The sequence below is a fragment of the Molothrus aeneus genome, chromosome 6, assembly GCF_037042795.1.
Source record: "Molothrus aeneus isolate 106 chromosome 6, BPBGC_Maene_1.0, whole genome shotgun sequence".
In the NCBI taxonomy this organism is placed as follows: Eukaryota; Metazoa; Chordata; class Aves; order Passeriformes; family Icteridae; genus Molothrus; species Molothrus aeneus.
Window position 1 is genome coordinate 37,919,082 of NC_089651.1, and position 24,330 is coordinate 37,943,411.

The 24,330-nt window shown below is 37.8% G+C and overlaps 1 protein-coding gene across 1 annotated transcript; it reads left to right on the forward strand.

The window, feature by feature from the left end:
- The first annotated feature begins 1,504 nt into the window (after positions 1-1,504).
- On the forward strand, positions 1,505-22,882 carry BRMS1L (BRMS1 like transcriptional repressor). The gene is made up of 10 exons (XM_066551600.1): positions 1,505-1,699; positions 6,216-6,306; positions 9,644-9,771; positions 12,445-12,524; positions 15,612-15,708; positions 16,096-16,179; positions 17,431-17,495; positions 18,822-18,861; positions 19,578-19,704; positions 21,350-22,882. The coding sequence occupies exons 1-10, from the start codon at positions 1,564-1,566 to the stop codon at positions 21,471-21,473; spliced, it is 972 nt and encodes a 323-aa protein (XP_066407697.1). The 5' UTR covers positions 1,505-1,563; the 3' UTR covers positions 21,474-22,882.
- The last annotated feature ends 1,448 nt before the right edge of the window (positions 22,883-24,330 follow it).

Sequence of the window (24,330 nt, forward strand, 5' to 3'; positions counted from 1 at the left end):
AAGAAGAGAAGGGATGGAGTTTGCACACTGAAGGGTGGGAGGTCAGGAGGTCAGTTATGTCTAATTTTTCTCTCAGTGCTCTTGGAGAAGAGGTGGCACACCTACATACACTCCTCTTGGGGAAGATACAGGGAAATTACTTGCATTGGATATACAGAGATGTGGGAGAAAAGAAGTGACTAATGAACAGCAGTTGTTATTGTGGTTGAGGTGGGCAGTTATTGCTATGGAGGTGGAAATCCAGAAGGAAATGCAGAAGTTATTAACTGCCTCACAATATAGCCTCCATAACATCCAGGCAGACAGCAGAGAGGGACTAAATTTGGATCTCAATATGAAAAACTGCTCCTGCCAGGCACATACAACTTTAACTTCTTTGAAGTGGCACATCACATCACTGAGATACACTGTGCTTTTCTACTCCTCTTGCAGCGGGCCCAGATTTCAAGAGTGAGCCTGTGCAGTACAAGCGAGCTCACCTTGGCCCCAAAGATATCACCCCCCACCGACCTGCAGGCCACAACCAGGATCCCTGCCAGACTTCCTTGTATGTGCTTATATCCTGAGGTGAAGCTAATCAGTCCCTTAGAGCAAGGGCACAGTCTGGACAGCTTCTTCCAGAAAGTATCACTTCTATTCAGTACATCTTATGTACTCTCAGTACGTCTTATGTACATCTCAATTAACAGCAATTAGTGAATGAACAGACAAGTAGTGATACTCAAAGCCAAAACAATGATCCCAAACCTGCACAGATTGCAGTATTATGTCTTTAGTCACTTCTCATACCTAGTGTCAGAGGACAGCTGCCACTTTCAGTCTGACTTAGTTTAAAGCATATCACACTGGTTACAGAACAGCATATGACACCGGAGAAGCAAGTTCTGTTGGGGAGGCCACTATTCATAGAATCATAAAATGGTTTGAGTTGGAAGGGACCTTAAAGATCATCTTGTTCCAAAAGTTCCTGGAACACTTCCAGGAATGAGGCATCCACAGCTTTTCTGGGCAACCTGTTCCAGTTCCTAACCACCCTCACAGTAAAGAATTTCCCTTTAATAACCACAAGGACTTCTCCCTTCGGAGATCCGAGCCACAAGGGACACCTTGCAAGGATGCTAAACTCCTCGGCGGGAGGCTGGTGGGGCACACGTGAGGCCCCGCGTCGTCCCTCCGCTACTCCGGCAGGGAACGGCCACGATCGAACCCCCCACCGCACAGGGCCACAGCCTCGCTCGGCGTCCTGCGGGGGAAGCGGGCAGGTACAAAGCTCTGCCCCGCCGCGATGAAGCCTCTCTCGGCGCCGAGCAGTCCTGTGAGTGTCCCGGGACAGAACAGGGGAGCGAAAAGCCGCCGCTACGCACCCGGCCCCTCACAGCACCCCGCCGGCCCTCAGGGCAGACCACAACTCCCAGAACGCCGCGCGTGGGGTGACGCTAGACGGCGGCGGGACTCGGCCAATGGGCGGGCGCGCAGGCACCGGGCGGGGAGGAGCGGCCGGTGGCAGCGGCGGAGCGGCGGCGGGAAGGGCGGGCTCGGGGTTCCACAGCAGCGGCGGGGACGATGCCGGTCCATTCCCGGGAGAAGAAGGAGAATAATCACGATGAGATGGAGGTGGACTACGGAGAGAACGAGGGCAGCAGCTCTGAGGAGGAGGAGACCGAGAGCTCGTCCGTCTCCGAGGAGGGGGACAGCTCAGGTACCGCAGCCGCCCGCAAGGCAGCGCCGCTGAGAGGGCGCCGCGGCGGCTCCCTCGGCGCTCGGTGCTGCCCCGGGGACACACCGGTTCCGCCCCGGCTCCGGTGGCTGTCGGTGTCCCCCCCCTTCTCCTCCCCCCGTCACCCCGCCCCGGCCCAGCCTCTGCTTCGGCTCCGCGGCTCCTCTTCGGGCCGCCGGCCAGGGCGCAGGAACGGGGCGGGGCGCATGGGCAGGGAGCCCCGCCGAGCCCCGAGCCGGCGGGTACCCGGCCATAGCCGGCTGGGCCGCGCCGCTCCGCTCCGTGCCAGAGCCCTGCTGCGCTGGTGTGCGTCCTCGCTGAGCTCTCCACTTAAGGGCTTGGCATATATACATACGTGTGCATACATGAACACGTGTGTACGCACATAGAAGTGCGTATTTCCTTGCAAGCTCATGAATTTCAACTAGGAGTTTTAGACCTGTCTTTGGAGGGATGGATATTGGAAACCCTGTCAATACCACTGGCCTCTTTTGCAAATCACTTCAGCCTCTGTTCAGCTAAAGGTCCCTTCTTTTTTCCATAGTTTCCATCTGGACTGTAGGTTTTGAATTACATTATTAGCTGAAATCTAGCTATAAAAGGATCACTTTTTCTATGCTTAATTTCCACTGTGTTATTAAGAAGGTTATTATTATCTCTTCTAAGTTTCCTTGTGATTACTACTTTCTTTCTTTGATCTTAAAACAGGTTTCCAGGTGATAACTGGTAGGAGTTTGTGATGCCTCATTTGACTAGCAATGAGATGCAAGACAGGGGATGGAAAGGAAGTTGGACAGGGTTAGTGAATTGAGAAAAGTCCTGATGTCGATATGGACCAGGACCAGTCCTAGTCCTGACATATGGTTCTGGCAGCTTAAGTGATTTAGTGCTGAGGCCCCTATATCACCAAATTAAAACTGTAGATTGTGCTGAGTTGGAAGGGACCCGGAAGGATCATTTAGACCAACTCCTGACTCTGCACAGGACACCCAAGAATCATACCATGTGCCTGAGAGTCTGGGATTAGGAAGGAATAAGTGTGTTTTAAGTGAATGTAGTCTGTTCATGTTTCTTTAAAACAATACAAGAAGCTCTTCAGATAATTTTTGTTGCATTCCACAGAAAAAAGGCTTTTAAGGGAGTACATAAAGTGTGATGATTACAGAAAATTACATGCTTGTCTCAGTGTCTTGGCCAATATGAACATACTTCCTGTAAGCATATTGTTCCTACAGACTTAAAATGATGAGGAATAAGTCTCAATTGAAATTAGTAATGAATTTTTTGTCAAATTTGTAATTTGCTTTACTTGCATTCAGCCTTCTTTTTTTTCCTGTCTTCACTAGATGCCTAAGAATACAAAAGGTGCTGTTAGAGGAAGCATGACTCGTCCTTGAGAGCTGGCACTCTTTCTGTCCTGTTCATTTTGATGTTATGTGTTTAGAACAGGTGTTTTATTGACTTGGATATAGAATAGTTTGTTAGGGATGAATTTAAAAAGCCACAAGTTATGCTCACTATCCCAGAGGAGAATTTGGCCTTTTTTTGAAGTACTTTATATAGGCCACAGCTTATTAAAAAAGCTATTTTAGGTGCTGTTACATTTTAAATGCTGTGTGCATTTTTTTATTTTTAAACCCGGTTGCCCTAATTACTGTGTTAGACTGCTCGAGTATAGTAGGAAAAAACAACTGTGATTTTGAAAGTGTTTTAGAGTACCCTAAATACTTTTTGCAGTATGAAACTGTACAGTAAATCTGAAGTTTTGAGATAAAATGGACCTATCAGCAACTGTTTTAATATGGATTTAATATCAATTGGAAAGCCATGAGATTTGATCTTACAACATTTTACTTTTTCACCAATGCATATTCCATAGTCTGAATGTTGTTTAAGGCCATGAGGAAGAAATTCTGTAAGTGGAGAATTAAATATATTTCAGGACTCTGAAAATCTTCATAGTTTTATGAATCTTATTGGAGGAAGAATACAGATGAAACAATTGAATTTGGCATGTGAATTGACATTTAGTATCAATGATAGGGAGAATGAAGACTTCTAGGCAGAAAGTCAAAGGCTTTTGAGAGTATTTGTAGCTGAGAGGAGATCGGAGAGAGCTGTGTGTTATTTCTTTATCTACAAGGAAGTCAGCTATACCCTTGGATGCCAATGAATAGCAATTTCCTTGCAACACAAGTTTAAAATGTAAGATGCAGTCCCTTTCCCCTCTAACAGTGGGTGTGCTCTGATCCTCAACCAGGATTACAGTTCTAGTTTGCTTTGCTTTGTACTCCCTAAACAATAAAATCCATGTTAATTTAAGAAAAGTTTATGAGTGAACTCCTTCCTAAAACATACTTAGAATCGAAAGCATAGCAAAACACATTTGAAGCATGTTTGAGAATAAAGGGGAAAATTGTGGTATCCCAGTGCTTGTTCCTGTTTGGTTTCACTGGGAGGTGCCTTCACATTTTAAAGAAACTTTTATTTTTGTAGCACAGAAATGCTTTAGACAACTCTGAGTAATATGATTGCCACATTCCTTAAATCTGGCCAAATTATAAATTGCTAAATAGATTTTGGCTTGGATATTGTGTCCAACAGTCACATAAAACTTTGTTCTTTCATATGATTTTCAGCCTTATTCTGGGATTATGGTTTTGCCTTACATTTGAGAACAATGTTTTAATGTAAATAGTATCTCTTAACAGCCTGATATGTTCTTCCCCCACCTTCCCCATTCATTGTATTTTTTTTAAGTTCTGTCTTCAAATTTTCTTGCTCTGCTTTCAAGTTCTTCAGGTTATCCTGTGTTTTAAAACTTCCTTTTTGACTGTACTAACAGTAGTATGACAGACTGCACTAGGTGTTTAATTGTGGCTCATAGTTGCCATTGTAATATTGATTGGCATTGCTGTGCTGACTGCTGGTTTGCATGTCCAGGCAGAGAAGGTCAGTATAGTTTTTTAGTCTTAAAAGCTTGTGATGATTTCAGGAAGAAGTTAAGTGCTGAGAGGTCTGAGTAGACATCTGATTTAATGGGATCCTTCCAAGCAGCTAGTGGCCCTGAAGCTACTCCTTTCACCTCATCAGCTTTACAAATTGCCATACTGTTTTGCAAAACAACAAGAATGAAGGATGCTGCATTCTGTAGTTGGTGTAGGAAACAGCATAAAGCAGTTAAACGTGTTTGTTGGAAAAATGTGAGTGACAAAGAAGCAAAAAGCTCAGGGTTGTTTATAGTCTAAAAGAATGAATGATCCCTGCTGGGTTCAGGATCCTACTTTTCCTCTCTGTCAGGAGGTAGGATTTCTCTTGCCAGAGTAACTGCTTACATAAGTAAGGGCTCCTTAGGAGAGTGCCTTCTCTGAAGCATCTGGCCTGTTTGCACCAGTTCAGTTCCTGAGTGCATGGCCATGCCTTCTGCATGCCTGCTGTTGGTTGATAGTGGTCAGCTATCAACTGAGGGCCAATTCCTGCAGATACTGCTGTTATAAAGCACTTTCACTTACCTGACTTTTTGAATATAGCTTAACAAAACCTTTTTTCTTTTTTTTTCTGGGAAGGCTGGGAAAGAGTCAAGAATTTTGTATTTAAGTTTCTCAGTTTTCTAGTCTAAGAAAGGCCAATGGAGGTAACAGCTGATGTTTAGTAACATTGGATGTCTCAATGGCAGTGTCAAAAGTTTTGGCAAAAAAATTTTGTATTTATGTTGCTTTATCTTCCCTAGGTAAATTACAAAAAGCAATCAGGAATATAAATTAAAATAAAATCTGTGAAAAGAGTTTAACATGAACTACTTTTGCTACATAAAAGCATATAAAGTCACATGTCTGCAGTGTTCTAGACTTTTCAGGTTAAGAACTGTTTAATTGGAGTGATTTTGAATGCTCATTAAAATGAATTTCAGATGTTTTTACATTAATATTTCAACTTCAAAGAACTCTTCCAATTGGACAGGATGAAACCTGTTTCAATATTATATGTTACTTTTTCTTTTAGGAATATGAATAAAACAAGTCTTGAATTTTATATGCCCTGAACTGTGCATATAACTGTGCATATTCCAGGGATTGCTTTTGTTTGTACTAACCCAGGATATACTTGAATTTTCAGTGGTGACTCATAACAGCTCATGCTTAATATTGTCTTTCATTTGGTGTGATATACATTGTTTAGTTTTTCTGTTTCATGCATTCTTATATACTCTTTGTATTTCAGTCATGAAATTACCCTCTTAAGGTCTTACAGTGCTGTTCTTTCCTGTTTTGAGGAAGAAGAATTGCTGTTTATGGAGTTTATTCTAGAATTAGATCTAGGTTTCTTTCTTTGTAGCTTTCTGTGTGCCAAGTGATTTCTCATATTCTGTTTTATGAGAATAATAATATGAGGGAAACGGTTCATGGTTATAATTCAGGCACCCTTCCGCATTCACTAGAAACAAAGTAGCCAGTTTATTTGATTTATATTACATTGTTAATTTTTTTTTTATTCTTAGAAATGGATGATGAGGACTGTGAAAGAAGAAGAATGGAATGTTTAGATGAAATGTCCAATCTTGAAAAGCAATTTACAGACCTTAAAGATCAGTAAGTATTTTAATGTTTCAAGTGCCTTGTTTGAGGATCCATTCCATGAAAGTATTGTGTGCAGCTGGTGTTTCTTGTCTTTCATATGTGTGGATGCTACTTTTGGAGAAGAGTAAGGACTGGGAATTCTGAAATTACTTGCAAGCAGTTGCTCTAGAATGTTTCTGTGTATTCATGTATTTTTTGTTTTGCTGTAAGGATGGTTTTGAAATGTTGTTCCTGTGGAGCGCTAGTCTGGGTCTGTTGCATCAAACTTCCTAGTAGAACCAAGAAACTAGGATTTTAGGGAAATTTGATATTTTGTTTAATTACTTATTCATTCAATATTATTGTCATACTATTTTATATGTGGGAGAGACCTAAATGCATTGTCTTTCCTAAGTAAGGAATTAGGTTGGGGTTTTTTTTACAGCAGTAGTTTTTATAGTTGGTACCAATCAATGTTTCTTGTGGTTACTGCAAACCTCGTACCAGTACAAGATAAAATGAAAATACTGTTATCTCTCAGTCTGCCATAATACCTACATAAGTAGCTAGTAAAAACCTACTAAAAAGAAGAGATAAACTTAATAGCCACAGTTATTTAAAAGCGATTGTCATTTGTATTACAGCCTGTCATTTGTATCATAGAATCATTAAGGTTGGAAAAAACCTCTAAAATAATGAAGTCCAACCATTTACCTATCAGCGCCAGGTCCACCACTAAGCCATGTCGCTAAGCACCACATGTGTGCATATTTTTGAACACTTTCAAGGATTCCACAATTTCCTTTGGCAGCCTGTTCCAATGCTTGAAAACTCAGTGAAAGAAATTTTTTCTAATATCCAATCTAAGCACCCGTGGTGCAACCACTTTCTCTAGTCCTGCCTCTTGTTACCAGGTAGCACAGGCTGACCCTCATCTTGCTGCAGACATTTCTCAGGTAGTTGTGGAGAGCAGTAAGATCTCCTTGAGCCTCCTTTCCCCCAGGCTGAACAACCCCAGCTCCCCCAGCTGCTGCTTACAGGACTTGTGCTCCAGACCCTTCACCAGATTCATTATCCTTCTCTGGACACGCTCCAGCAGTGTATGTGAAGTAAAATTTGTTTTAAGTTAGGTGCATCTGTTCAAGTTTAAAATTGGTGGTATTTTGGCAACTAACTTAATAAGGTGCTTGATAAGTGAAACCTTGAGAAGACCTGGTCTGTTCTTGGGCCATATTCTTTAATTGAAAACTTAGTTGTTCTTATGGTTCAGATGCATATTTATATTGTGAGATAGTTCTTTCTGCTACAGAGCTGAAACATATAACTTTCTTTGCATAACAGGACACTGTGAGGTCTGGAAATAATAGGGTCTGGAAGGAATTGCCCAACAAGAAATTCCTTGCTGCAGTGTCTAGAGAAGACTGTTTGTCCTGCTCTTTGGGCTAAGCATGGAAAAACCTGGGAAATACAGCCAACTGATGAGTACTGGAGCCAGTTGGTACTGATTGGTTTGGCACTTGGAAAACTGTCAGCTTTTCAAAACTGTCAGCCATCTGCTCAACAGCTTGGATGACTGAAAACAATTTATGAAAACAGATCTGTAAGAAGTGAATATGAAAGAGGGTGGTCCTGAGAGGAAGGAAGCAAATACTTCTGGGGGCTTAAGGCTTATAAATGGTGTTTGAGAAGTGGTAGGGCTGTGGTATATGGAGGAAGGCATTGTAGAGACATTGCTTAGTTCAGATATAGAGATATTTGTGTGGGCTGGAAGAACAGTGATGGTGGGGATATCAGAAATGGAGCATTAGAATGATGGAAGAGGGATTATAGGGAGAAGCAGCTGTGAATAGGGAAACGATGACATTGGGAAAGTAGAAAAAGATGCATGAACAGTGGGATTTTTGTCACAACTAACAGCAGAGATGGTGTAATGATTGCGTCTGTCCCCTCATCCATTTCAGGGAAACTGCAATTGGATGTTATGAGATAAGTAGCATTTACAGTAGTTTGGTAGCATTTATTCATTTTAGAAAAATCATTGTTTGAAAGTAATGGATAAATAGTTGCAGTCCATTAACTAGTGCATGGGACCTAGTGCTGACAGCACCCTGTCCATAACTGTTTGCTTTGATGTACCTGGTACTTGGTACTGTGTAATCAAATGTTAGTGACTGACCCAGTCAGGTGCACTGTGCAGCCAGGCTTATGGTCTGGCTAAATAATTCTGCTATAGCTCTGTGCTAACCACCATGTGCAGAGCATGCTTATCAAGGGTTAAGCCCAGCAAACTGGGGTTTGATCAGCTGCAGGCTGTGTTAGCTGACTGCAGGACAAATCCTGGTGGCAAGGTGAACAGGCAGTTATTTCTCAGAAGTCTTGATAGATCAGTATAGGTGAACTTGATTTTGTCTAATTAATTACTTAACGTGTGCACTTTAAATAAGTAAAAAGCAGCATCCTTGTCCCAAGGACATCTGTTATGTCTATATAAACAGGTAGTACTTGATTTGTTTGTAACACTTACAGAGTTTGTACACGTTTGTTTTAATTTTACAGCTTTTGATTGTGGGGTGCAAGGTGAAAAGTGAGAACAGGAGAAGTTAGTTATATTGATGATTCTAACATGGAACTCTAGCTCCACAAGTACGTGGAGCTTTATTGAGATTGAAATGTTTGTAATTGATATTACATTACATTTGTCAAAGTGCAAGCAGATTTATTCATTGTCTGCCAGAAAATATCAGCTTTTATGGAATGACTAAATTTCAGGTAAAGTAAAAATATTTTAATTACACTTCCTTTTGGCAGGAATGTAATGTGTCAGAAATTATCTCATGATATTTATAATACTATGCAACATGTAGATTTTCACAGGAGATGAATTGAAGGTTGCTTTATTAAGCACCTGCATCTCGTTTTGCTTGGTTTATGGTAGTGTGGGAGCAGATATGTGACATAAAATGTGAATGATCATTTCTGTCAACAAACTGTCTTTTTCTGTCATGACATAACCTAGTTTGTTCTTATGCATTGTATTACCTTTTCTTCTCCTCTGCCATGTTGATTCATGTCCTATTATTAACAGATGTGCAATTTTTTTTTCTTCCTTAGAGATGGAGATACATTTAATTTTATCCTTTCTGCACTTCTGATTGTTTGCATTTGCTTTTTAGAAAGGCTTGTTAGACATGGATACTGTTGTTCAAAAAGAAAATATGTGCTGGAAAATTCAAACGCAAGCAAATCCTCATTTTCTTTAAGTGTTCCTTAGCATTAACAAAGGGATGACAAATACTTATTTTAAAAATATTTCTTCTAACTTGTGTTTTATTTTAAATAAAATACATATTTTTGTTTCTATTACTTTAAGACTTTACAAAGAAAGATTAAGCCAAGTGGATGCAAAGCTACAAGAGGTCATAGCTGGAAAAGCACCTGAATATTTAGAACCATTGGCAGCATTACAAGAAAATATGCAAATCCGAACCAAGGTGGCAGGTAAGCATGTAAAATGAGTATTGCTGTTTCAAAGTATGAACTTGTTATGCATTTTAGGTTAATCTTCTGTTTTCTTTAGAATTGTTGAAGGAGCGTGTTTCAAAGTTAGAAATGTTGTAGCATAATTTTAAATATGAAGTAGTTTTTAAATCAAAATGAATATGTTGTTTACCTCCGTGCATAATTTGCCTGCTAGACTCCCACTAAAAATACGTCTTTTTTAAATGTTTCACTTAATAGCTGCCTGTCTTTGTGTAGTAAGAACAAAATTACTGAGTAAAAGCTAAGAATTTTTTTAGTCAGAAGGTTTGGGATCAAGTCTACACAATGGTCACTCTTGAAGAGATATGTAGGTACTATGTCATGAAATGTTTGCAATCTAATATGATGACATTTTTTCCTGCTCTTCTAGTCTGTGTCTCTTCTCCTCTGTTCCTATCCTTCTGTTCTCTGTAGGGAAAGAGGAAAAGCCTCTTGTCCTTGGTGCTTTTTTCTAAGCTGAATTTTAGTTATTAAAACTAAGGTTTATACAGGTTTTTGCACTCATAGAAGAAGGCAAGAATGTTTATCTGCTTGTATACAACCATATATTCATATGAAATGGTAATATTATAGGAAGACAAAGTTCTGTACTTCCCTAGTGTAAATTTGTTTCATGTTACAGCTTGAGTCCATTAGGAGGATTCAGCTGTCTAAGGCTTACATAACACAGGTTGTCAGAGAGCCAAAAGACAGACACCTGTGATCTGTAGGCAGAGAAGCAGTGTCTTTTCTAAGAAATTTAGCAGAAACATGGTGCAGACTCACTGAAAAGTGACAGGCCACCTTATGCTTTTCATAATACTAGTGCTGTTTCAGTAGTACCCAGTATGTCTTCATTGGTACTTCTGACTTTGAGAATTTGAAATCTATTGATCTGTTGCATTTCTGTCCCTCCAGGTCTTATCTATAATGCTTTTTCTCAGCTGCTGACCCAGCCTTACTGGGTTTTAAGTTCTTAGCCCGAATTTACAGGACTAATCCTAAGCAGCCCACTTAGGCTTTGCAGGAGGATCTCAGTTAAACTTGCAAAAGATTTGATATAAAAGCAACCATAATCCAGGCTTTTAATTTTCAGTTTTAAATGTGGCTGTCCCTCAGTGCTTTCATGTAGGTAGGTATGGGATATGCAGCATATTACACATTCTCTTGATTGGTCTTCAGCACCATTGAAGAGCCATGTTTCAATGTAAAAAAAGCCCAGCTTAGAAACAACAGTTTCCTTGAAGCTGAAAATAGAAAATAGGAGTTTTTTTTTCCATTTGTCCCCAACTGAATGACCTTGATAAAATTATTCCAGAGAAAGCAAGAGACTGCAGAACTGGCTTATGTGCTCCTGCTGTTTGAGAGCCTTTACAGAAGTGGGTAATAGCAGGACTTGAGTTCCACCAAGTAACCCGTAAGGACCTATGGTTGCCTAAGAAAGGGGAGGAAGTGGTGACAAAACTCCTAAACTAAACTATATTTTGCTAAACTTGGGATATAATTGCATCTGTGTTAGAAATGAAACTTGTGTTCCCTGGCTCTCTAAGGCACTATTCACACAAAATGTGGATCTTGACTATTATAGCAAGTCAGAAAAACAACTGTTAGTTCTAGGATGGTTCATACCTATATTTTTCAATTACAGGCAAATAAATATGTGACCTAAATATACCAGTCAGCCGTAAATATTAAGAAAATAAAAGCCAGCATAACGTAGCAATGAAAAAAAGAACATTTTGAATTCTAGAATAGCTTCACTGTGGAAAGGTGATTGATGCAATACTTGGTGGTTTGTTTTTCGGCGAGATTGCTGCTAGTAGTTCTGTTCCCCTAGTAGTGTTCATTTATAGTAAGTTGAACTATAAGGGAAGTTGGTTTTGGAAGTTCTTTAGTTGCAAGACACCACCACTGTGTGTGCAAACTTAACTCCTCAAGTTTCTAATCTGAAGGAATATAAGTGTTTTTTGTTGAATGCATTGAATATATTAAATCAAGTTCTGTAGATGCTTGCCAGATATTACATTTCAGGTACCTCTAAGGTTTTTTTTCAGCTGGCTTAGTGGACACATTTCCAGAAATATCTAAAAATGCTCCTAATGCTTAGAAGTGATACCCTTAATCACAAGGTGACTGTTTTTAAGAATGGAACAGTGTTGTTAATTATTGTAATGTAATAAGGTCATGCATTAAAAAGTAAGTCTTATTCCAAATATTAATTTGTAAAACCTTTTTCTTTCAATCAGTTTTCTAGCTGTTTTACAACCCCAAAACCTTATTTTAAACTCTAATTAGAAAAGAGAAGAGGCCATTCAGTACTTAAGTTTGAAAACTGATAATATTCAGGATAATTTGATCAGATATATGAAATTGACATATTTTCTAAAGTTAGTGTGACCACTGGTGTAATTTATTGACTGACAGGAGAAGGAATTAAAATAGCATTTAGTTTTTCTCAGATCTTCAGAATTAAGGATTTACTTGTTCTTATTTTTATTCTTTTAAGCAGCCAGCCACTCTAAGTGATATAGGTAATATATCTGTATTTTTGCTGTGTGCATATGTTGGGACTTGCAGGCAGTCTTAAAATAGAATTCCGAAGTCGGATATTTGCTAAAGAAAGTAATATTGCTGTAATTTGTCTGATTACAGGTATCTATAGAGAGCTTTGTCTGGAATCTGTGAAGAATAAATATGAATGTGAAATTCAAGCCTCTCGACAGCACTGTGAGGTTGTGCCAGCTGTTTCACATTGATAGCTAATCTCATCTAACTTTACTGTCTGTCATGCTTTTCAGGTTCAGTGCATGTTTTTATTATTGCTGTTATTTGCTATTTGAATGCAACTGCTGTGTAATATATAAGCCCATGCAAGAAGTTATTCAAAGCATCTGAAAATTAGAATCATAGAATGTGCTGATTTAGAAGGGACCCATCAAGATCGTCTAGTCCAATTCCTGGCCCTGTGCCGGACACTGAAGAATCAAGTCATGTGCCTAGGAGTGTTGTCCAAACACCTCAGACAAGCTGGGTTCATTTTTCTGGGGAGCCTGTTCTAGTGCTCAGCCACCCTCTGGATGAAGAACCTTTTCCTGATACTCAGCCTAAATCTCCCCTGGCTCAGCTTCATGCCTTTTCCTCAAATCCTATCCCTGGTCATGAGAGTAAAGAGATTGGTACCTGCCCTTCTGCTTCCACTTGTGGGGATATTGAAGACCAAGATGAGGTCTCCCTTCAGTCTCCTCGAGGTTGAACAGACCAAGTGACCTCAGCTGCTCCTCATATGGTTTCCCCTCCAGAGCCTTCAACATCCTCCTGGCCCTCCTCTGGACACTCTCTAGTACTTTAATAGCTTTCTGATACTGTGCTGCTCAGAGCTGCCCCCAGCATTTGAGGTGAGGCTGCCCCAGTGCAGAGCAGAGCAGGACAATCCCCTCCCTTGCCTGGCTGGTGATGCTGTGCCTGATGCACCCCAGGGCAGGGCTGGCCCTCCTGGCTGCCAGGGCACTGCTGGCTCAGGTTCAGCTTTCTGTTAACCAGAGCCCCCAAGTCCCGTTCTATGGTGCTGTTCTCCAGCCTCTCATTCCCCAGTCTGTCTGTACATCCAGAATTACCCTGTCCCAGATGCAGAATCCAGCACTTGTTCTTTTTTAACTTCATCTGGTTGGCAGTTGTCCAGCCTTCTAATTTGTCAAGGTCTCTCTGCAGGGCCTCTTTGCCCTTGAGGGAGTCAGTAGCCCCTCCCAGTTTAGTGGCAAACTTACTTAGTATTTCTTCAAGACCCATGTCTGAGTTGTTAATGAAGATGTTGAAGAGCTTTTTATTAGTTTGGCTTTGCATATATATATATATATATAGTGCTAAGTCTTCTTATTTTTTCATTATCAAGTTCTTATTAATAGATTCCCACATGATATTTTACCTTTTTAATAAAAAGATTACCAGGAAAGTAACTAAAATATCTGACATAATTTTAGCAAAAAATGCCTTATATTTAATAATAAAACCAAAGAAGTCTTTTTGAGATGCATTAGAAAGCTACTGATATAGCTGTAATTTCAAAAGCAGTTACAAGAAAAATACATTTCTCTTCTTGAACATAAAGGTTCCTGTTCATGTATCTAAATACTGGATACTGTAGTACAAACACTCAATACATGTATGTCCAATGCTGTACATGGCTGCTTAGATCCTTTTCATCATAGTACTCCTCAGCCCCCTTACAGTTGCTTAAAGGTGTTTTCTTCTGAGTGGTTCACTATATTCCATAAATCCTGGTACCTACTATACCAATAAAACAAGAATAGGCATGTGTACTTTAGAAAAGTTTTCCATTTTCTTGATGCCTTGGGAAAGCATTAAGTGTTATGAAGGATGACTCATTACTGTCTGTCTTTACTCCTGTGAATACTCCTGAGGCTGGACAGAATCCTGTAAGACTTGCAAGGTCTCTTATCCATTATTAAATGATTTGCCTTGACTGTGTATTATTCCTGTTTGAGGTGGTCTTTGTCCCTTGTTTTGCTGTTATGTGAAGCATTCAGAATTCACCATCCAGTACAAGTCTCTTGGGGGGAAAAGCTCTATTAAGTCAGAAATGCTGCTTGTAGAATTACTGTTGCTCTGGAATATAAGCATTCAGCAAGAATGCCTCTGATGCCTGTAATAGCTTTCACACCTTATTTGTTACCAGCTACATGAAGCAGACCACATGTCTAAACACAAACTCTATTTAATTTTAAAATGGTCTCAGAACAGGTAACACTCAATTGTCACTTCAGATATATGTAAAGAGGCTTCTGCCTTTTAAATTCACCTCGGAGATGTTTTTTATAAAGCTTTCACATATTGTTAATGTGGAAATTATGTGAAAGGAGGTCTTCAGAATTTGAATACTCTGTAACTTGAGGGAATCGTAAGCGTGACAGTCATTTAGTGGAATAGGGTTCTTTGTCCATTCCTTGACTGATTTGCTTCACTCTAGCAAACTAGCTTGAACACAGGTAAAGGGAAGTTTCTGTTGCTGTGCTGTGGGCAAGAGCAGTTGAGGTGCAGACATTGCTCATTTGGCTGTAGGGAACTGCAGCTTCTGACAGAGACATGGTAGCAGATAACTGGATTCATTGACTTGAGCTGCTTACACTGTTTTTTTTAGTCAGTCCAAGCTCTCTGTTTTTCAGAGTTGTTAAAGACATTGCTCACTGAAAGTAAATGTTAAAATTGAACAATTGGCCGTGTTTTCTACTCATAGTTTTGGAAACGTGCAAGCTTGTGAAAGAACAGTAAGGTTATTTCCTTAAGGCTTGGAACTCAGCTTAATTCCAAGTTACTCTTTTAGAGAATTTAGTGGGTTTTCATGCTAAAGAGTAACTGACCTGTAAGATACTGTGCAATTTAGTGTAGGAGATAGCTTTATAAAAGGCTTTCCATGAAAACATTAGCTTTTGTGATTTGTAATGAAAGGTGGCTTAGAGGCTACTACTTTAGTTACCCATTGTGAATAAAACTTTTCTATCCACAAAAATACCATGTTTGTGTCAAAATGCAAAGAGTTATTCTGGAAAGATAGCTGCATGCTTTTAATTACTCTTGGTACCAGTAGTTGATAAATACGTACTTATATTTTCACTTGTGCTAAGCAAGTGTGCTCTCTTTAAAGAGCTAGGATCTCATGCTAAGAAAGTGGATAGAGGGAGATGTCATATGCTTTGTGGCTTCTGAAAAAGCTATTCTTATGTTGCTTCCACTGATGCCTTAAATTGTCAGTATTTAGATCATTGAAATCACTAATGTAAAAATCTGTAACCTTGCTTTTATAGAGTGAGAAGCTTCTCTTATATGATACTGTACAAAGTGAACTAGAAGAGAAGATTAGAAGACTTGAAGAAGACAGACATAGCATTGACATTACCTCAGGTGGCTGGAAATTCAGTTTGCTTTTTTATTATTTGTTTTTAATCTTCTGCTGGTTACTGATTAGTTGACTGTACACATGGTATGTCTGATGAGTTTTAGATTGTCTGGTTGAATGCTGTTCAACTGTAGACTTTGGGCAGGGGATTGAATTTAAACTTCAGTTTTGGTTCAGTAGTTGTCAGCATCCCTTGTGTGTTTTGAGAGTATTAATGTGTGTCTACATAATCTTGTAATTCTTTGAATCTTGAAGAAACACCTTTAGTCTGTTCAGAAACAGCATCTCCTGAAAATGTTATTTTTTGGTTTTGGACAATATTTTCTGCTATAAAAAGAGCTAAACATGTAAATGTTTCTGATTCGTAGCATGTTCTTATTATATCTTTTCAGAATTATGGAATGATGAGCTCCAGTCCAGGAAGAAAAGGAAGGATCCATTTAGCCCAGATAAGAAGAAACCTGTTGTTGTATCAGATATCCTTTTACTGAAATCTTTGTTCTTTCTAGTAGTGTTTGCAGTTTTATAGCTAATTTTATTACATATGTCATTAAATCAAGTTGAAGGGATAATGCATTATCAAAAGTGATTTTTGCATGGCAGACGTTGTTCTTATTCAGATTAGAGAAGCCATGTTGACACATCCTCCCATCATGAAAATTGAAATTAAGATTCTCTTACCTAGCTACTAGTTTTAAACAGAAAATGTTTCTAAAAGTTGATTTTTCTAACTCTAAAGAAAAATACATAGGCAAAAGCAGAATCGATTATATATTAGTATTAGGTATAAAATCTCAGCAATTTCAGGCTGTTTCTAAAGTGAAAAATCCTTTCAGTTTTAAAGTAAATGAATTTGTTATTTTTGATTGTAGTTTAGAAATAGTTGTGAGCTTGTCAGATAAGTGCAAAGCAAATACTAGAAATTTTACCCAGCTTCTCATTTTTAATTTTTTGCTATTTAGAGAAAAAAAAAATGAAAGTAGTTAAAAGATTTCTAAAATTTCAAAGGTAATTTTAAGTTTAACCTTGTTCTCCATTTTATGAGATTATTTTTTTAAACATCCATTGCACCTTTTGCTAAGCTTATTTTTCAGGGATGAAATGGGTAGAAACAAAGTAGAAAGTGAAGACCATTGTAATGGAATAGCTGTACTATATGGAATTTTGTTCTGAAGTTCATTTGTTCTAATACACATTCTTTACTTTGCAATTATAGTTTAAGGAAGGGAGCTTTGCCTTTCTGCCTCCTCTTTTTAAAATATTTGATATTCAGCTATGTGGGGCTGACCATACTTTTCTCTTGAAGAGTCATGTTGCGGAATACTGTAAAAATAATTATTTTATTTAAGCTGATACTAGTGTAGGTGCTGTTTTGCAGTGGCACATTGAAATTGCAATCAATTTTTATTGTAATTTGAATTATTGCAAATAGAATAATTTTTGAACTGTTAGGAATGGAATGGTTGTGTCTCAGCTGTTTATCCTATCCTTATGTTGAACTCCAGTACCCTGAGTATCTACATACTATTATTACCTCTTTTAATAATTCTTAAAAGTGAACTTCTAGGTTGCATAATTGAAAGATGGATGTGTTTGCACTGAGCTTTTACTTCGTGTTGGTATGCTTTTTGTGAACGATCTGCAGAACAGACCTATTAATACCTTTCTACAAACATTAGAGTATTTTTATTATTTCTGTTTAAAAGAGTTTTCCCTAACATTTCCACGCCCTTATATAGTTTATATGTTACAAGACCTTGATATACTTGAAGACTGGACAACAATAAGGAAGGTAAGATGAAAGGATGAATGCCAGTGCCTGTGGATTTAGTTGGGTTCATGTCTAGTCCTTTTGCTATTTAAAAATGTGTACCTGGATTTCTTACATGATCAAAACACTAAATAGATTTTTATTTCTTCAGTAGTCAGTTAATCCTTTCACTTCAAGCTGTGTTATTGCTATTTCTTCTGATTCTACCCAAATCATGGAGAGGAATCCATTAAAGGGGTGCAAGAGGATATCTTTGAAATGGGGAGTCCATAATTTTCCATGAAAAAATGTGCTTTACTTATACTTTTTTTTTACTTACACTTTTTTTACATAAAAATGGGGAGCTGTGTTTTTCTCAGATTATGAGAGAGTCATGGTTTAGAGGAAAAGAAATTTGTTTAGTCAATTGATACATTTGAAAAAAATAAATCCAGCTTTTAATTGCATAATGCCTTTTTAAGATTGTAAGACTGTTGAAGGATCTTGCTGCAATGAAATGCTATCCTTGCCTTGCACCTGCAGTCAGAAAGCTTCCCCTAATATCCTAGTGCATCCGAGTTTATGGAATAGCAATCCACTTAGGTGAATTCAGAAACTTGGTGGGCAGTTGGCTGAGTCAGTTTCTATCCTGTTTTTTTCCCTGTACCTCTTTTCTGAACAAGAAGTTAAATGTGACCTTTATATGAGAACTTGTCTGACTTTTCTCTTTCTGTCACATCAGAGGAACAGACACAAAATATCTTTCCCTAGAGCCTTTTTCTGTAGTTTTACATAATTTTAAACAGTAGCAACAAACCCAGGATCTAGGCTCTCCCCCCCAAACTAGGGCTTTGCCTTTTCTGGAAATAATTTTTAAAATCCCAAAAAAGCGAACAAATGAACCCCCAAAACCTCTTTAGTGCTTATTTTTTTCCCAAGGTTATGTGTGCTCTGGAGTTTACATGAAGTAATATTTGTGAGCTTATAACATATAAATTAAAAGATTAGGTTGTTCATATAGCATTTTGTTTTTCATAATGAGTTAATGTAATTTTGTGTTTTCTTGACAGAATTGCATAAGAGCAATTTTGAGGATTCAATTTAGAAAAGCTTGAGTTATTGAAATCAAAACTTAATAAAGAAGGTGATTTTTTTTTCACCTTCAAAATGCTTTTTTATGTAGCTACCCAGTCACCATTGAACACATTTTTATTTTAGAATTCTCATTGTATTTTTTGCGTGTAAATGCAAGTATACACTTGCATATAAAAGCAAATACCACTGCATGTTACTGCACAACTAAAGCTGGCAGTTAAGACAAAATAACCCTGCCTGCTGACTAACTTTAATTTTCTTTTGTGTTTCAAGGCAATGGCTACACTGGGACCACACAGGGTAAAGCCAGAACGTAAGTAAATATGGTCTAGTTTCACAAGACAGAGCTTGCTCTGTCCAATGATGCAAACTGCATCCAGGCAGATTGTATTTGTTATAGTACTGGTGTAGTGATGGAGGATGGGGTGAAGTAGCTGGAAGATGTGGCTTTTGTCTTTCTCCTCTCTCAGGTGCTGATACCTGTAGCTTGATTGCTGTTGCTTCTGGTGACAAAAATTCTAGAAAATTATAAAAGAAATTCAGACTTCTAATGGTGATTTACAGCAATTCATATTAGCAAGCTGTGCCAGTGTTTGCACAAGATTAAGCAGAAAGCTGAGAGCATCAGCACCTTTCAGGTGCCTTTCAAAGGATGCTCAAATTTACTGCAAGCTACAACTCTGAAAAAGCAGAGCTGTGGGAAAGGAGTGGTATTCATATTTGCATATTTGGCACTGAAGGAAGAAGCATGTTCTTGCAAAGTAAAGTCACATATTTGAAGGTGAGGAGGAGAAGGGACAATAGGCACGTAGGTGATGGCTTCTATTTGAAAATGAAAATATAACTTTTAATAATCTGACTGGAAATAAAAAGGTATATTGCTTCCAATTTTCCAATTCAATTATTAAAAGACAGACTACTGTTGGAAAAAAATGTCTCTTCTATGTAAATAACTTGATGAAAGTGTATTTAACTGCCTAACTGATTTCTGTGAAGTTAATATTAAATCACTTTTATTACTTAATTTAGCACCTGTCAAATTAGAAAAGCATCTCCATAGTGCTAGATCTGAAGAAGGAAGACTGTATTATGATGGCGAATGGTATGGACGAGGGCAGACGATATGCATTGATAAGAAAGATGAATGTCCTACAAGGTAAAGATTATTCAGCTTATGCAGCTCTGTACATTCATGTTAAGCAATAACTAGGATGATGGCATTGAAGAGTAAGGCCTATGTGGAAATACTGCCACCTCAATGACATTTACTAGTTCAGCTTGGAAGACCAGTATTGAGATGAGTGCTGATTTGTGAAAGAAGATAGTAAAGGTTGGAATTGATTGAAGGGTTGTCAAGTTAGGATCTCTCTTAACAATTTAAGCTGTTACTAGTTTCTGATAGCCTTGGAGTAATTTTTTTCCTAGTATCTTGGGAGTTTGTTGCTTTGAGAATTTGACCCAAAAATACTTAATTATGGAAAAACACTTCATGCTGTTGAAGATGAGCTTTGTTTTCCATTGATTAGTGCTCTGAAAGAAGAGAGGAACTTTTTAATGGTATTTTCTTCTCTTAAGAAAGGTTCTGCCTTGGAACAGTCTAAATATTAGAGTGCAAATTTGGTTGAATGTTTAAGATCTATAAATGTGTTTTCTCTGTATGGATAATATTTGGAAATTCTAAAATTCAGAGTGTATTTAAAATAAAAGATATATCTTACCTTTTCCTGAATGGGGCAAGTAAGTCTAAGCCTGGTGTTAATTAAATATGCATATGTACTCAGGAAAATTGACTTTAAATTTATAGGTCAGTAGTTTACTGTAGAACTGGCAGTTTCTTTTCTTCCTTATGTATGGTGTAGAGAAACAAATTTTGGTGATTTTGGTGTTTCTTCAGGGCTGAAACAGGAAGGTATTTTAGTAAACTACAGATTGTGTCTGAAATTAAAAAAAACCTCTGGATTAATTTAGCAGAATACAGCAGTTGTACTGGGCCAAGTAAAGATCTTAGTATCCAGTGTCTGACAAAAGCTAAAAGCTGATGCTTAACAGGGCAGTCATGCAGTGGAGCTTTCCTGGACTTTCAAGACCCCCACAATTTCTAAGACTTGAGGGAGTTGTCACACTCAGTATGCAATAGATTTTTGTTCTGTTAACTGTTTTGATCATTGGTTTTGTGCTTTCTGTTCTCCCCATCAATGTACTTGAAATTTTAATTTTCTGTGTGTATGAGGAGGGAGTTTTGTTCACTATTTGTGTTAAAGGTTACCACAAGGAGCATAAAACCAGGGCTTATTTAACAGGGAATCAATAAATCAGCTTTCAGTTTATTTCTTGTGATCTTGGCATAATGAGTAAGAGTTTAATACATTTTGTGCTTTAAATCTTGGCTTCAAGTTGTCCAACATTTTTTCAAATACTTCATATTCAATGTAATTTCAAGGCTTTTCTTGTTTTGTTTTTTTTACTATGGGTAGTTTATTGTTATGTTTTCTCTGTGTGACTGTTGTTCTTATAAACAGTTAAAGTATTTGTACCTGTTAGGGTTTTCTTGTAAGAGAATAAAATAGGTGGCTGAAACATTAGCTACCTTCACTAAAGACACATGCAGTTCCCAAGGAATTACGTTAAAACTTTCCTTAGAGTGGTGCCAGTATCTTTTGGGCCTAGCATTTACAATTAATGCATATTTTCATTTACTGTGTGGAAATACAGCTGCAGTTTTGAGGTTATTTTTAGCTTATAAGCTTTCTAAATTCTTCCTATTTTTCTTCCCCTGACCCTTCTTCCCTCATTTTCTGTAGTGCCATAATTACAACAATTAACCATGATGAAGTTTGGTTTAAAAGACCGGATGGAAGCAAGTCTAAGCTGTATATTTCTCAGCTACAGAAAGGAAAATATTCAATAAAGCATAACCACAACTGACCGTTGCTCACCGGATGTGAAACAAGTGGTATTGCCATGCGTGATGTGCCATGGGGTGAAAATTGTATTTAATGGTGTTTTGTATTCCTTATCTATTTACAGCAGTATCTAATGTGTATTGGTCGTGCTGTATGTAAGCTTCATATGGACGGCCTTCAGAAACCTGAGGAGGGTGAATCCTGTTAACAGATATTTTGCCTCTAAATTGGGTCCAGTGCCTAAGATGTGAAGTATGCTCTTCAAGTATAACTCTTCAAAACTTAACATATTTGTAATTTAGAAAAAAATATTTTTCCATTGGTGACCAGTTGGTGTGAAAAAAATTATAACCGTAATTACCAGCAACTCACTTTATTTTCAGTGACTGTCTCATGCTTCTGTTGTGGATGTAAATTTAGCCTGCTCAGCTGTTGCTTTTGAATAGATTGTAAAATGCATAAGCATCCTTTTATCCAAAGTGTACTGATTTATTTAAATTATTGTCCTCAACAGCTTTGCTAGTACCGACTGTGTTATATTTTGTAAGGTTTACTATATTGCTTGTAATGAAACAAAGCCAATATTTTGAACTATGTTTTTGAAGAGCACTTTTCTAGTGTAGGACCCTATTCTATAGCAGACAAATCATTGGTGATGTTTTTTCTTGATTGCCAGCAAAATTTATGCATAAGGTGGACAGTGTTGCTCCAACCTGTGTTATATGTAGCCCACAAAGAACGACTGGGGGGATGGTTACATAAATGCTGTTGCATGGCCTGCATGTTTGGTCCACAGTTGTATGAAATATGATGAATTTTTGTTAGGAAAGGAAAATATTTCCCCAGAAGTCATGTATCTGGGAGACTTCACACTGAGTTTTCCACCAAAGACTATTTTCAAAATTTCTGTACCCCATTTCATCTTACTGTACACCAGAAGTATTTCATGCAGCTTAGGAAACTGAGTGTCTTTTCAAGTCTTGCTCTTTTAGCCACAGAGAAAAGTCCTAAATCCTTGATGTTACTGTGATGTGCTTCGAGCAACTAGAATGATAGATGGGATTGTTGAAGAATTGTTAACATTGGTTATGTGCACTTTAATCTCCACTTATGATGATTCTTCTTAGAGAACATAAAGCATCCATTTGCTTTAAATGATCACAGCAAATAAATATTTTTATTGTAACATATAAATTAATCGTCTCTTCTAGTGCAGGGTGGTAAGTACTTCCAAATGCCAAATCAGTTTCTGCTGAGTGATGCTTTTCTACAATTGTATGACATTATAAATCAAATGTACATAAAGTATCAACTGACATGTTGGCTTTTAACAATATGAACTGTATGTATACAGTTGTTTGATAAACTTTTTGTAATTAAATATTTGCATTTTTTAACTTAGTATATAAATAAATGATCTGTGGTAGTGGACATCTTTTCTGTTGTTTTGCTCTTTGATTTTCTAGTCTTGTTGGAATTGTTGATCTACCAAATGGCAAAGGGAAATATTTTTAAATAATCAGAAGGCCTAAGGCTTTTTAAAAAAACTTTTGACTTGCACCTTTTTCTTTGGATTTTTGAGAGTTTGTATGTATACATTTGGTTTGTTTTTACAAACTTTTAGAAAATATTTTATGGAAGCTTTATTCTGTGACGCTTATAAATCAAACATAAGCACTGCTAAGAATCTCATAAATGTTGACATGCTTGAAATCATTTGTATTTAGGCCATGCTGGGTACTCTAAATGGTTTTGTGATTCACCCCTTTCCTTTTACCTCTTCTGGTTTTTGTATCTCTCTAGCTGCAATTGATTGTTCCTATAGCTTCTTCTCTTCTACAAAGCAACACTTTCCTTGATAGAGCCTTGCAGTTTGGACTGACACTTCATGAGTGTGGTTTCTTAATTCAGAATAAGCATAATTCATATCAACATGAGAGGTAATAATCACAGCAGTGTGAATTAGGGGTCAGACAGCTGGGACCTACTCATTCCATTACTAGAAGTACAGGAAACTGAGCTGTGCCTTTCCTTTTTGACATGTCACCATTTCTGTGTATGTGATGGGAGAGCTGTGAGGTTGGTTTTTGTTTATAACTGGTTAATTATTTCATGCTTAGGTGAATCATATTTGGTATACATGCTTTGTATCTTTTTAATCTTTGAACAGTTAATGTTTTGCTTGATCCAACGTAAAATGTAAGAGAGGTCTTCCACACATTTTTGTCCTTTGAAGTAGAGACATTGTTAACCTCTTGTCCAGCTGTTTTATCTTTTACACTACTGCATTAAAACTTTTCAAGCTTTGGTAGCATTGTTTTAACCTACAAATTGGATTTAGATCTGTGAAATGCCAAAAGGAATTCTGTAATATGTGAAAAATTGAGTAAGTGAAGAACAAGAGGCACTGAGTGACAAAAATAACTTTCTGTACGTGTATAGAAAAGGCTTCTCTATCAGTAGTTATGTTTCAGAGGAGATGCAGTTTGGTTTTTGCCAAACACACAGAGCAAATTGATCTGCTCATTTTTCCCACAATGAAGTATCTGATATATTTAGTTGGAATGCAGTTTAACCTGACAATACTTACTCTTTAAGTATTATGTGGAGTTTAGCTTAGGTATTTCATAATAAGCAGGTATTTCATAATAAGCAGGTCTTAAACTTTCCAAATCCTTTTAATTTTGGCACTTTATCATAGTGTGTTTGTTTTTAAATTATAAAAATGGGCTATTTATACTTTGTGAACATCTTACTCTATTTGTAAGCCAAGGCCTGTGTAAGTAGCTCACCACCCCCATCAAGTGGTAAGAGATGATGAAGTACTGAAATTTTCACTCATTTTGAAACCTATGCTGTCTTCCAACAGTAGGTTCAAT